Source organism: Vulpes lagopus, chromosome 16 (genome assembly GCF_018345385.1).
Source record: "Vulpes lagopus strain Blue_001 chromosome 16, ASM1834538v1, whole genome shotgun sequence".
In the NCBI taxonomy this organism is placed as follows: Eukaryota; Metazoa; Chordata; class Mammalia; order Carnivora; family Canidae; genus Vulpes; species Vulpes lagopus.
Window position 1 is genome coordinate 30596424 of NC_054839.1, and position 15630 is coordinate 30612053.

The window sequence follows — 15630 nt, forward strand, 5'->3', positions numbered from 1 at the left end:
TCAAGTGTCCTCGGTGTCCATCGAAAGATGAATGGATAAAGTAGGACTCTTTTAATGAACTACACTTTGTTAAACTCTTCATCTTTAAACATACACTACACTATGTAGACATAGATATGCTACACACAAATACACTACACATGCACACATTCACATACAAACATATCCACATGCATCCATTTATATATATTTATACTGTGTATATATACACATACACTTATGTATATACATACATTTTTTTTATGGTTAATTTCATATGTTAAGTTGACTGGGTCACAGAGTGCCTACATTTAGTCAAACATTATACTGGATATGCCTGTGAGGGTGTTTTAGGGTGAGGTTAACATTTAATCTAGACTGAGTAAAGTAGATGGTCCTCCCTAACACACGGGCCACAACCAATCCATTGAGGATTGAAATAGAGCAAAAAGGCCATGTTAGAAGGGAGTTTGTCTGCCTGACTGCTTGACCTAAGACATCTCCTTCTGGTGTTGAGAGTTAAATCATCAGCCCTCCTGGTCCTTAGGCATTTGGATTTGGACAGGAATTGCATCACTGGCTCTCCTTGGTGTCCAGTTTGCAAACTACAAATCTTGGGACTTCTCAGCTCTTGTAAGAGCATAAGCCAATCCTTTATAATACATCTCTTTCTAAATATATACATGCCCTATTGTTTCAGTTTCTCTGGAGAACCCTGATTAATATACATATATACTTATACATACACACTATTTATAATACACAAATACATTTATATAAACACATACTACTTACACATACACACGTATACACTTATACACACACACACACACACAAGGAAAGAAATAATTTAACTCAGTAGAGGAGCTCATTCAAATTCCCATTTAATTTCTCAAAATCTACCTGATAGTAAATGTTACCCAAAAATAAAATGCAAAAGATCACTTCTGAGTATCACTTGTATAAAACTAGTTATTGTGATATGTTTGGGGGAAAAGAGAACTTATTTGAATTTTAATTTACCCTCCTGAATAAAAGCACTCAAGATTCCAATGTGCTTATAAGCACCAAAGGGAAGGGGGAAGCTTTAAATATCTTACCTCTTGATATTTTTATTTGTTTCAGGATTCACTTTAATAAATCCATCGAGGTCTTGTTTTCTTTGAATAAAGAACTGAGTTTTAATGAATGTTATTAAGTAAAACACTAATAAACTGAATAATGATTAGAGAAGTAATGTGAGTCAGATTAAGTTCTATACCAGATCCAGACAGAATATAAATTTCTACTCAACACATCAGATATAATTGCCTATTCTGTTTTTAAATAATAACAATATCAATAACAATAATATTTTTAAATGATAAGAATATATGTCTTCATATAAACTTTTTTCCTAACCCAAGTTTTTAAAAAATATAATTAGATTATGATAAACTACAAAGAGCAAGAAAAAAATAGCTTACATGGTAGGAAAATTCATTTCTCAGGGATACACATGTCACCCTCATTAAAATGCACTGAGTAATATCAAAAAGGAATAACCTGAACCCCAAAAAGTTAATACTGTAGAGGTTGGCAGAAGTATCGTGACTGCATGTCCTACTGACAGAGCCCTGAGAAGGAGAAAAAGTTGGGGAATTTCCTTACTCTTGGATGGAGTATACCTGGATACTCCATGTATATCCAATGGATATACCTGTCCAGCCCCTCCCTTCGGCTACTTTTTGAGACCCTCATCTTAAGAGAAGCTGATTTACAAGAGTTTTAGTCAAGCCTCACTTCTGGCTATCTTTGTTACTTGGACCTTGAAAATGTTGTCAAGACAATGCATTCTTTAGATACAAAGAAACTCATTTCTCCATTAATCATCCATTAAACAAATTAAAGCCTAAAATCTGGTATAAAAGGCAACTTACTATCAAATACTAGAACAGTTCTTCAAAAAATAAGTGATTTTTTTTAAGGAACAAGAAAGGAAGGTCATATGGCCCACTGTTATTGTCTAAGTCCATGCTAATAAAATATGGTTATGAAGTTAAAATGCCAAATCATTTTATTTTATTGATTGCTACTTACAGAAATCAGACTTAAAGACACTAATAATGCTTACCCAGTAGCATTTTCACTTCCTTTGGGATTTGCTCTGATAAGATTATCAAGGTCTTCACCTCTTAAAAAAAAGTTTAGATCAGTTTCAAAGTATTTTCAGAGTGTTATATATAAATAGACATTCCATATTATTGATGATTAGTTGAAAGCTTTTGGAGAAAATTATTATACAGATATTAATTTTATTATAAAAATTGCCTATCAATAATATAGTTAAATTAATCTCTGGGATTTTATATTAGCCAAATGTAAATTTAGATAAAATCCATTGTAGACCCTCCAAAGTAAAAATCAGGGTGACAAGGATCAGACAAAAGACAGAAGGTAAAATCAAAGATGTGACTCCCTCAATATTACTAAGAAGATCACGCAGTGGAATTTGGGAGAAAACAAACAAGATGCAGAAACATCAAAACAGTTCTCACCCTCTCCTAGTTTTATCTCTCCTAGCATTCACTTTGATAATCGTTTCGAGATCTTGGCTTCTTTAGAAAAACAAAAACAAAAACACGAAAATCTTGTGTCACTTAGGTTATATTCAGTTTTTTTCTGAAATCTGTACAAACAAGAATGTCCCTGAAAGGATATCAGATGCTTCCAGGCCAAATGGCCAGAAATACTTGGATTTAATTATCCTCAACATAGCCTTATTAATTTCCACAGCAGTACTTGGTTTAAATCAGTTTAGAAGAACTTCCCAGCATACCTCTCACTTTGCAATTTGTCCTTCATATTTCTTAATTTAAATATAAAACTTGGCTGTGTTTTAACTGTTTAAGAAAATACAGAATAAGGGATTATGTAACAGATTTCCTGCACTTCAATGTAACAAACATGTGGTCCTACGGAAACAGCATTCATCATATTCCTTTGCTTACTCTCTGAGAGGCCTATAAAGTGCAATGGTTCATCTGTGACCAAGGAAAGTATAATACTCCCATTTCTAATGAGGTGTGAAAAATCAACTTGAAAAAAGAGAGCCCCAGCAAGATATCCTTTCTAATTTTTGTCAGTCCTTTGATTAATTTTAGTAAGACCTCCAAGGCCTTGATTCCTTCATAACATTGGAGCAGGGAGGACAGCAAAGCAAAAGAGAGAGAGGAGAGAGAGTAACTCAATCTCTTGTGGCAACAACAGATTTCTCACCACGGGAATAAGATATTAGCAGTACCTAAAGCCTCAGAAGTCTTTAGAAATTTTTAATACAAGTGGCTCTTTTCATGCAAAATGCTGATGAGATATGCTAACTATTCTAATAGTAAGGTCCCAGTCATTACTCTGTTGTGACTAAATCATTTTAATGAAATACTTTTTAATACAATAATAAACATTCTTGCTATTTAGAACTGAGTTGTCTTGACAGTTTATACAAAGTTATAATCTTGAGGTTACTTTTATTAGTATGCATCATAGCACTAGAGCCCAGTATCAGTGTACGAAGGAGATCTGGATTCAATTTTTAATTCTGATTTTAATACAGTTTGTGACCATGTTCTTTCACTTCTCTGCACCAAGTTTTCTCACCACAAGGAATGGAATTAGACTATGCCATCTTAAGGTCCTTTTTTCTCTAATATTTTATTCTTCATGTTCTCAAAAGACATAATGGTCAAAGAGCCTGACCTGTGGATTGAGGCCAAGCTATTACAAACTCTTTATTTTTTTATTTTTAAAGTAAATGTAACAGTTTTCTTTAAAAAAAAAAAGATTATTTATTTTAGAGAGAGAACAAGCAAGAGAGAGCATATGCAGGTTGGGAGAGGGGCAGAGGAAAAGGGATAGAATCTCAAGCAGATCCCTTGCTGGGTGTGGAGCCTGGTGCAGGACTCCATCTCACAACCCTGAGATCATGATCTAAGCCAAAATTGAGAGTCCAGTGCTCAACTGACTGAGCCACCCAGGAGTCCCAGTAAATTTGTTTTTAATTGAAATAGAGTTGACACAATGTTCACATTAGTTGCAGGTGTACAACATAGTGATTCAACAACTCTATATGTGATACAATGTTCACCACAAGTATAGCTACCATCTTTCACCATATAATGCTATTTCAATACCATTAACTATATTCCCTACACTGTACCTTTTATCCTCATGACTTACTCATTCCAGAACTAGAAACTTGTATCTCCACTCCCCTTCACCCATTTTGTCCATCCCTACACTGACCTCCTGGCAACCATCATTTGGTTCTCTGAATTTATGTGCCTATTTCTGCTTTTTCTTTGTTTTAAGTTTCATATATAAGTGAGATCATATGGTATTTGTCTTTCCCTGTCTGACTTACTTCACCTGGCATAACTCCCTCTAGATGCATTCATGTTATCACAGATGGCAAGATCTCATTCTTTTTTATGGCTAATATTCCAGGGTGTGTGTGTGTGTATGTGTGTATGTGCATATGTGTGTGTGTGTGTCTATATATATATATATATATAGACACACACATCACATTTTCTTTATCATTAAATCATTTTAATAGTAAAAGTTCCCTTCAGGTCTCAGGTTGTGCTTTCTTTGTCCTTTCAGGGATGGTTGGTGGGAAGCTAACTTTAATACATTTGTTGATATATTGCCTTCTCTAAACATAAAAATCATCCATATCAGGGGTGGAAATCAGATGGTCAACATTTTAAATCTAGACCCTTTGGAGATTTAGACATGTCATTTTTAGTAAAAAGTTCAAGGTCCTGAAGTACCTTGGAAAGGCAGAAATAGCTCTAGAATGGCTCCAGTGATTTATATAAGACTACAAACAAGAAACCTTTCCATGCAAATAGTTTAAAGCTATTAGAGAATATCAAAGTTAATCCCTCTAAATCCCCCAGTTGTCCAGGTGTTGCCCTTTGCCATTTTTATCTGTCTCAGATTTCACTGTGGTAAGGCTATTGACATTTTAGCATCTTTCAGAGAAACTAAAGAGAAAGAAGGCAGAGAGAAAGGGCAAGAAGAAGGTAAAAGGGCTATGGACTCACTCTACTACATCAATGAGTTCAGTCATTACTACATCAAAAAGCCAATTGCACATTACAGATCACATCTCTTTTCTCCTCTTTATCAGCCCAGAAATGATTTACTTGAGATACTCATCCTAAATTTTCTATTTTCTATCACTTTTGAGGACCCTTCCCAATTTCATTTTTTAAATATCTGAAATCTCATCTTTTTCTATAAAGCTCATATAACCATTCACAGAGAATTGACTATTTTCCCCCTTCACCTGTCCTCCATGTGAAGAAAAAAGTTTACCTGTAACAATACTTACATGTTTATATTACAATATATTATTAATAAGGATTCAGTATCTGTGAAATTATTATTGCCAATAATTTTCACCACATAGACTTTAAGTGTTCTACATCAGATAGAGTTGAGAATGCATCTGCCAAGATTGGCTTGGAAAGCTAGAATACCATTCTGTGCACAGACTGGCACAGATAAATGGCTTTAAAAGATAATCAAGACAATAGACATAATTATCATATAAGGAAGGCAAATTAAATGACTAATCAAGTACAAGGTAAACAGCCAACCTGGTGGGAAAAACAGCAGAAATCTCCTAAATCTTTACCCTTTGTCATTCTTGACTATTCTATGATTTTCTTTAATAAAACTGCCAAGAGTTTTGTTTCTTTCCATATAAAAATATATCAAAATCTAAGTCAATTTTCTAGGACATCAGTATCAGCCCAGAACTATAAATCAGTCTCTTAAATTAAGCTCTCGATTTAGTTATTAATCATTCACTAACCCTTTTTTATGACCTAAAACAAGTAAAAGCATGACTCTTGACCCTGAGATATTTACAACTATATATGAGATATACATCTGAAGTGACTCAATCAAGATTCCAACTGAAAAGTGCCTTGGAGTATTATAAAGACTTCAGTGGTGAGAGACTATGCTCCCAACATCAAAATATCTTAGAATGAATATATTTAGTTCATAAACCAGCCTATTGTCCACCACTTGTAATAGTCAGCTAGAGTTCCTTCATTTTTAAATACAAAAGGGAATGTGAAGATCATCTAGGTCATGCCCTTCATTTTATGGGATGAGGAAACAGCAGGCTCCAGAGGTTAAGTGATTTGCCCAGGGTCATCCAGATTGATGTGAGTGGCAGATGCAGCACCAAGATATCCACTCATCTCCTGACCCTCCCCACCCCCCCATACAGGACCTGTTCCACCAGTCTGCTTTGGCCCTTGTCTTAAGCAGGAGGTCATATCCAGGAAATAGCATATAGTCTAGGACTCAAAGAGGCCTGTAAGAGTCTTAGTCAAATCTTACCCTTTGCCATCTTTGTCTGTTCGAGTATTCATAAAAATGAGATTTTCAAGGCTTTTGGCTCTGTAAACACAAAGAAATTCAAATAAAAGACTACCTACTGAAACAAAATTATGTGGTATCTTAAGAGGTCAGATACAATAAACATTCTTCATGAACTGCTCATTTACTCTTATTGAATGGAAGAGTAGAAATCCTTCTAGGCAATTATGTCTGAGCTAAATGTACAATACTGAGAGCACTACTCCATCTGTTAGTACATTTCCATGCCAGAGGATACAACTCCCTTCCAGTGAATGTCTGAAAAGATAAAGCAAGCAATCTGGAAGATCATATTTTCAGGTTAGGGACAGATGCACTTACCTTTTCTCTGTTTGCTCTGCCCTAGGATTTGCTCTGAAGAGACCATCAAGACCTTGATTTCTTTAAATGTATTGAATAAAAAACCTCATTAGTGTTAACAACACATACTTAACTCTATAGAAACAGAGACCAGTTTATATTTCTATACATAGACAGGAAATAGAAACTGGGTGGGTAAGATGAGCCCTAATTCTTGAAATTGCTATATTCCAAATAGATATTTTCATAGACTCAAAATTTAAATTTCAGTGGACCTCAGAGAAAATAAGACAAAAGATATGAACTGGGGATTCACAAGCAGCCAATAGGTCCTCGATGTGTTGCTTGGATTCAGTATTTAGTTTTTAGTGTGAGCCAATGCTTACAAAGATGGCTATGACATCTTTGGCTTGAAAACCTGGATGGCTATGACATCTATGGCTTGAAAACCTGGATTTTCAAGATATCCTGAAAATATTCTCTAATATGGGGTTCAAATTCTCACATTGCACCCGTTAGCAGCTGAGAAACAGCCAGACACTTTGGACAGGGCACTCCTCTGTGTTCCATACAGTCGGGCCCTTCCCACTATTGGAGTCTGGGATCCTTGATCTAATACCCACTCTCTTCATAGATGAAGAAACCGAAAAGCAGCAATTTAAATGAGCTGTTGATAGTCAATCATAAGATCACTACTGTCAGAACAGGGTATGAAAACCACACCTCTTGAAGCTCAGATCAATTGGTTCATTTGACATTTGTGTTATTTCTCTGTCTCTCTGGCTCCTACCCATGTAACATGTTAGTAGGCAAAGTAGCAGAGAGATAGCAAGAACTGCACACACTTCCAACCCAAACCTCAATTGTTATAATTTTTAAAGCATGCAATTATAAACGATTCAAAATTAAGGAGATAAGGTTGACTAAGATGATAAGTGGCTTTTGTAAAGTGTAGAATTGAAAGCATTCAGTGACCAAACTAAACTCTGTCCACATATGAATACGTTAATATTTCAAAAAGAGAACTGTGATTATTTATATCACTGCCTTACTAAATAGAGTATGAAAATAAAAAACACTTTAATATTAGTATCTTTAGATTGTAATAACCATTCATAGTAGTGGTGAAATGATGATGATTCCTGCAAGCTTTTTCTTCAAGATTTGTAGGCTACTTTTAACTCACCCAGGATGTGGATCCTCATGCTCAAATACCAAAAAGACATGAGAAGTCATGATATACAATTCAATAATAAAGCAAAAAAATGGATGTTTTTAAGTCTTACCTATTCAAACTTTTCTTCATTTTTATGAGGTTATCCAATTCTTCACTTTGGAAGAAAAAAACAACAAACAAAAACCTCACATCAGTAAAACCTGCCCAGTCAAAGGGCAGGTCCATCTTAAGTCTGAAATACCACAAAAATCTCATATATCCTTCAAGGTTCTCTTCAAATGCCTCTTCCTCAAAACAATTCCCAGTCTTCCAACAGAATAGAGTCCTCTATGTTTTCAGAAACTTTGCTGCATTTTGTTTTCACTTCCTTTCTAGCACTTACACTACTATATTTTGTAATGTAGCAACTTGTCTCATGTTAATGTCCCTGCTCCTACATCTCTTTCTTTCTCTCTCACACACATACATACATACCACTTAAAATTTTGCACTATGTTTTACATTGGATCCTCTTCAGTCTTTAATTCTGTATCCTTTATACAGTAAATATTTAATACAGGTTTTTAATTGAATCAACAAATATAGGTACACTGACTAATTAGAGATTCTATCTTTACATAATGTACCTGCACAAAGTAGCTATTGAAAAACACCTGTTCATCAGTAAGTCAGCACTTTCTTAAATTGTGATCTTCCCTCATTTGAAGTCCACTAAATTTGTTATCTTGTTTCTGTATTTGAGAACTACAACTTTCTGGCTGCTTCTTGAGGAGCAACCTGTTTAAGCTAAACCCTGGGTTCCAGAACATCCGTTAGGGTCACCTGAGTTCAGGTCTCTCCCTCAAGAAGGCAGCCTCAGTGGGTTTCTGGTTTCTGTTTGCTCCTCGCAGCGTATTCTCTCTCTTCCATATTTCTGTCATCACTTTGCCCCCATTTCTCTTGCCCTCCTTGTCCAGTTTTTAGATCACAAATCATGGTTTTCCCTTCTTCCTGCTCTAGAATCACACATTTCCCACACTTTCTCAATGTTCTTTTTTTTTCTGAGTCATCACTGGTACTGACCAGGAAGCCATGAGGCCAAGTAACTCAGGAGTTACATATTCAGAGTCCCAGGTCAGGGATACATGGAGCCTAACCCAGGATTTACCAATTATGAATTGATGACTCTGGGTGAATTACCTAAACTCTTCCTGCTTCAATTTTTCCACCTGTCCAACAAGAATACTAATTGTACCCACCTGAGAAAAGAATCAATAAGCTAATGAATGAGTATATAGTGTGAAGCATATCTGGCAAGTCAAAAACTCTCAATTAATTTTGGCCATTATAGTAACAGTTCCCAGTCTACTAAATTTTTCATTTAATAAATGCTTGCTATATTTATTTTTTTAACTGCTTTTAGAGACATCAAGAGTTTGGCTCAGGCTAGAGAGGTATAGTTGCTGAGCCATTTATGTGCTTTGAAGATGCCTGGCACAATTCCCCGCCAAAATAGCTGCTGGGGCAATCCTCTTAGAGACCCCAAAACACGTAAAATTAACAGCCATCATATAGGTGAATCCTTTCAAGTAATGTTACATATTCAGTGGTAGGATTGAAGATAGGTTAATACTGAAATATGAAAGTTGCTGACCCTGACAAAAAAATTAACATATCACCTAGCCCCCTGACACAATGCCCCACTATTGTTAGTTGCTTGAAATTCCACCTCCTAGCTCTGAGAGTATGAATCTGTCCATGTCTCCAAGGAAAAGAGCAAACCTAAGAGTCCTGTAAAATTGTAGTCCCAGAATTTCTGACTAGTATGAATTACAATGATATAATTATCAGGATTTGGGGTTTCTCATGTTTTTACAAACAGATTGGCATAAATCATGAGAAGACACTCTGTGATAAATTAAATAAAATGGAGACAATGTTCTGAATAAAGAATATGGACTTTTAAAATGACCTTACATTGATGAAATCTTTGGATATTAAACTTCACCATTGCAGGTGCAATAAATTAAATGTTCTTAATCAGATAGGAGTGACAGTTCACAAAGGAATATCACCAAGAACAGTTAGGTGAATAAAGCTATTTCCAGTCCCTACAGATAGTCCACAGTAATGATAGTTGGGTATGTTGATCCAATAGACATTTCCCCTGGCCGCTGACAGAGCAGTAACTTTTCCCTGTGGAGAACACATCCCACTCCCATTGTGGAATTTGTGTACTATGCCTACAGAGAGGGAACAGGACTAACTGTAGTCCTCATTGTTTTTGTTGGATTTGTGCCAAACCACAATTTCCCTTCAGCATCATTCACCCATCTCTCCTTCAAACACCACTCTCACTCACCAAAAAACTATTCAATCCCTTTTAAAAACAAAATACTACCTCAAAAAAAAGTAAAAAAGTAAAATTAGAGATCTAGACACTTAGATAAAAGAAGTGGAAATGAAACATCCAGGATACTTTCTGGAGTTCCTGTCTGGATTCAGAGCTCCGATCAGTTTCATTTTCATGGAAGGGCTATGTGTTACTTCTGTTTCTTCTCTTCACTTCTTTTGACTGAGACTGCAATCCTTTTTTTTTTTTTAATTTTTATTTATTTATGATAGTCACAGAGAGAGAGAGAGAGAGGCAGAGACATAGGCAGAGGGAGAAGCAGGCTCCATGCACCGGGAGCCTGATGTGGGATTCGATCCCGGGTCTCCAGGATCGCGCCCTGGGCCAAAGGCAAGCGCCAAACCACTGCGCCACCCAGGGATCCCGAGACTGCAATCCTTAATCTTGCTTAGCATTGCTGAAGTCCATGAGCAAGAAGAATTTTTGCAGGAATGGGATTTAAACTATGGAATGTTTATACTCCAGGTTTCCTGCTGTTCACTATTCTTTACCACAATCTATTATATAAGCACCTACTTTACACAAAGCATTATGTCAGACTCTGCAAATGACTTATGGTCAATAGGACAAAATATTTCCCCTAAGAGATTAAATAAATGATAGAGAAGATAAGATATTTACATAGATTCCATGAAATAACAACAAATACGATTAGCTGTTATAACACATAAATAGTGGGACTCTGATAGCTTAGTGAAACAGAAGTCACATCTCACTGAATCATTCTGGGAAGACTTCACAGAAGAGGTGATATCTGATCTAGATCTTGAAAAATGAGTAGGACTTGAATGAATGGATATGGTGGCCTTGAGGTTAGGAAAGGCTGCCACATGGGTGGAATGGCATAAACAAAGGCACAATGTCTAGAGACTGTAGAAAGTAGTTTAATTTGGTATTCCATGTAGGGTAAATGTAAGGGTGAAGTCAGAAATAACTCTTGAATGTTAGGTTGGAGCCAAGTTAACAAAGGTTAGATGTAACTGAACAGGCAATGGGGAGCCAGTAAAGTAATTGTTCAACAGAATTTTAGGAAGAAAGTTCTGGCACTAATGGGGTAGTAATGGTTTAGGGGAGAGGAGACTGAGGGAATATAAGTAAATCTGCATAGCTACTCTAAAAACCTATGATGGAGTTGATGAGGGTTTGCACTGGGGTGAGGCCATGTGGGCAAGTGGAGAATTTAACAAATTTAATGCATATATGCCTGATACTACATTGAAGGGGAAGACATGGAAGAATTAAGAATGATTCCAGAAAGGTGAGGTTGGCTGAAGGAAAGAACAGAAAGAAGTTTGGAAAAAGTGCATTTGGGAAGGAAGGTAAATATGGCCTAGGATATTCTAAATGAGGATTCTAGGAAGACAGGTAAGATCTGAGCTAGTAGCATAAATACAGGACAAAGACTTGGAATAAGGTAAAAACCACAGACAGCTGAGGTGATGGAGATGAGAGTATAATCATCAAAAGACATAGCTGAGGAAGAAGAGTAACCCCGTATCCATGAGTGAGATCAATGTCAGTCTCACCCACTTTTCAGGGACATTTATCTAGAGAAACTGATTCTTTCTTCTTTTAAATTATATATAGTAAACAGGGATTTTGTTTATATTTGGAACTTTTAAAGGCACTGGTTAAGCTTTTTTGAAATAGAAAGAAAGGAAAAATACAAGCTCAAAAGCTCTGAGCTCTTACCCCTTGTTAGTTTTCTGAAGTGAAGTGGCCACTTTAACGATATTCTCGAGATCCTGAGTCCTTCAAAGGATGAAAAATAAATGCAAGTCAATGATAGTAGAGCTATCCTTGAAGTAGCTAGAAAATCCCACATTTTCAGTAAAGAAAACAATAGTCTGTGTGTTCAGGAATTATTGAGTTTAACTGCATGATGAAATAGTTCTCATATCACCGTGCGCACACACATACATACACACACACACACACACACACACACACACAATCAGTCATTTAACTGGGCATTGGCTCTGCCATCTAGTGTTCACTGAAATAACTACAGTTTCTCCTAAACACATTGGCTTCTCCCAAGTTCTGTACTTAAGAAAGGATATGGAAAAGAAAGTAGAGCTAACTACACAAGTAAACACAGCTGTGTGTTCAGAGGTGTTTCTAGTATACTAGAGTCAACGAGCATTAAGCAACATGTCCAGATGATTAATTCATCCCTCACATGCAGTGAAAATATCTGCCTTCTTAGACTTCCAAAACAAAAGAACGTACATTTTAAACTATGGGGTAAGTGGAAACACCTGACACATACAGGGCTCAAATCCACACGAATTCCTCTAGATCATGCAAAGAAATAATTGGGAAAATCCTTATTGGTATTCCTGTAATTAAGACCTATGTTTCACAAACAATGTTTCATAGAAGGTTAAGAGGGTTACATGGAAAAAGAATTTTGCAGTCAAGTCAATTTGGGAAATACAACCAACTTTTGGAGATTCAGAATGTATATAAGCACACTGAAGGTTCTGAGAAGTCCTGTAGTAGAGAACTCTATTTAATTGTGTCTCCCAAATGGGTTGGCCATTAAGCCCTTCTTTCACAGAATACACATTGACATCTTATAGCACATGGGACTCAGCTTCGGCAATGCTAAGATACAGTTGCACTTCAAGTAATTAAGTACAAGGGAAACATGATTCTCCCCAAAGGTAAGGGTATCCATGTGATATATGTTTCAAACTGGGACTTTTCTGATGGTCAAGGGAGATAACAAAAAAAAAAAAAAAGTATGTAAGTTCTGCACTTTGAAAAATTGGTTGGTCATAATGGATAAGATGGTAAATTTAATGGTATGTTTTTTAACATAATAATTAGAAACTTGTTTATCATATTTATAAGCAATAGCATCATTTAAAACTGATATCAAAATAGTGGTTTCTTTAAAAAATAAAAAATAAAAATAGGATATAACCAAAATGCATAATATACCAGATGGGATGTGCAAGACAACAGGCATAAATCAGGACTATCATGGGGAAACCTGACCCAAAGATCAATACAATTTGTGAGGCTTTTCCTGATGATGTGGATAGAACTGGATATGGCCTTATTATACAGCTAATTCTAGCAAAGTTTTTGTAGAGCAAGTTCAATCAAATGACTACATTTCCACCTATACATTTAAATATCAACACAACTATATCACAGTCCTTTGGACAAGTGCTGGGAATAAAAAGTATTTTCCTTTCTTAAGGTGTTTATTTTACTCTGCTATAACGGTCAGACAATGTTGGTTGTTTTCTTAATGTAAATCTTAGAAATCAAAGGAATAAAATTCTGTAGGTACACGAAAAAAAATGTTTATTCCTCACTATATCGAAGCCAGCTGAAGAACTGATTTTGTCCCTTTTATTATTAATTGTCTGGCATTTTTAGGTATTCTAATTAGGCAAACTTTGTACTTTCTACAGTTACATAGATATAGAGATCATTGTACCTTATACTTTTTTCAGTGGATCTGTTGGTTTCTGTATGTACACCTGGTTTAGTTGGACAAATCTGCCTATATTTTCAAAGTTAAAGATAATATCTGTTAGGTAAGAAAACACTTTTGTTAAATATAAATTTTTAAGGAAACATTTATATTCAAAAAGATTACAGTGTGTTGAACCAAGAGCACCACTTAAGATAACAAACTTTACCTTAGCTCTTTCAGTTGGCTAGAACTCAACCATTTCTTATTTGAAAATCTGAAGTCCAATATAATAATTTTGCAATTTAGCCTATGTTTTAATACATTTTTAATCACTAGATATGCCTAGAAATATCTTTCCTAAATGTGTTTACGTTCATTTTTATCTTAGTCTCCAATCATCATTTTCATACATATTTCTTAAGAATCTTTTTTGTTATCAGGCATCAAAGGAATGATTTTTTCCTAAATATGTTACCCCCATTTGAATATGATCAAGGGACATATTTGCTGAAATAAGTTCAGAAATTTTTTAAATTTCAATACACCCACCACATTGAGAATGACCACATTGAGTTGATAGAACAAGTTTATGGATATTAGATTCTGTCACAGTCTATGATATGAGTTTTTTTTCTGTTATTTTCCTAAGTATCTGACTGACCTACTTATACATTCTTGCTTGTTCTCAAAAAACTATATTCAACTATTTTTGTTCCCCTGAGGACATGTGTTAATTACATAGGAAACACTTTCCTTTCATATTCTTTCATTAAAATCATCTTGCTGTGATTAAAGTAATCAGGATTTAAAACATGCAAGTTGTCCTAATTTTATTTTTAAGATCACTAGAAGAAAGAAATTAAAGTAGTAAAAATGGATTAGACCAATTACCGTGAAATTTAGTTTTTTTTTTGAGTTTACACAGCTCACTGCTCTAGGGTCACTGATTTTAGACTAGAATTTAGATAATACTAAAGCCAATTTATTTAAGGCCCTCTAAAAAATCCTATTCAAATTAATATTTAATTTCTCATTACTATATTAAGGAAAAATAATATAAGATGGAAAACTTAAAAAGTTATTTTAAGAGTTTAATTATAACCATTGCACAAATAAAAAGTTATAAATTTAGTTTATATTTTTCATTAATTCAATGAAGAAGTATTCTCCTGACTCATTAGAGGAAAAAAAATCTCCTCATCCTAAGGACAAAATTTCAAAGATCCTGTGAAGTTTCACTGAATAGAAATTCAGACTTCGGTTTTTAACTCAATAGGCTGAACACTTAATGCTACATAGCCCTGCTGCCCAGTCAGCATTTTCTAGCTGAAGTTACTCTCTTCCTGAAGAATAATTCTAGAATTTTCTTTCATGTTGTCAACAAAAATCATCATCAATATGCAAAAATACAAAAGCATCAAAGGCAGGCAACCAAGTGGATCTAATGTATTCAGTCTTCAATGATAAATCATTTTTTAAATCTCACACTAATGGAAATGTGCAATGTATGTCCCGAAAAACAGCTCAAGATTATTAAACAGTTTAGCAGAAACACATGGGAAAATTTTCAGAACTTTGAATTTGTTTCTAAGTATTAATTATAGAGTGTCAGAGATTAAAAATGGAAAAGCAAGTCTGTCTTTTTTTCTTGATTTGGAGACAAGTTAATTAGAAGATTTTTTTTAATTATAATAGTTTCAAAATAAATTGCAAATTCCTTAGCTAAAACAAGACTAAAGAGCTACCCAAAAGTATTTCTAATATAAGGGAGGATTTGAGTAGTAATACAGTTTTAAGAACATCTTTCATCAGAAAATGTAGCTTTTAGGAACGTCTGGGTGGCTCAGTCGTTGGGCATCTGCCTTTGGCTCAGAGAGTGTTCCCAGGTTCCAGGGATCAAATCCT

The 15630-nt window shown here is 35.1% G+C and overlaps 1 protein-coding gene across 19 annotated transcripts in view; it reads right to left on the minus strand.

Moving 5' to 3' along the window:
• Positions 1 to 15630, minus strand: part of SCEL (sciellin) — a 296272-nt gene that overhangs the window by 43004 nt on the left and 237638 nt on the right. For 14 of the 19 annotated variants that reach the window (XM_041730844.1, XM_041730842.1, XM_041730845.1 and 11 more), the window contains 8 exons: positions 13747 to 13812; positions 11982 to 12041; positions 8007 to 8051; positions 6742 to 6801; positions 6382 to 6441; positions 2517 to 2576; positions 2093 to 2152; positions 1080 to 1139 (listed from right to left, as the gene is read on the minus strand). In XM_041730844.1, coding sequence (XP_041586778.1) covers positions 1080 to 1139; positions 2093 to 2152; positions 2517 to 2576; positions 6382 to 6441; positions 6742 to 6801; positions 8007 to 8051; positions 11982 to 12041; positions 13747 to 13812 — 471 coding nt within the window. The remainder of the gene's footprint in view (positions 1 to 1079; positions 1140 to 2092; positions 2153 to 2516; positions 2577 to 6381; positions 6442 to 6741; positions 6802 to 8006; positions 8052 to 11981; positions 12042 to 13746; positions 13813 to 15630) is intronic. The other 5 variants (XM_041730854.1, XM_041730850.1, XM_041730837.1 and 2 more) reach the window with 4 other exon arrangements.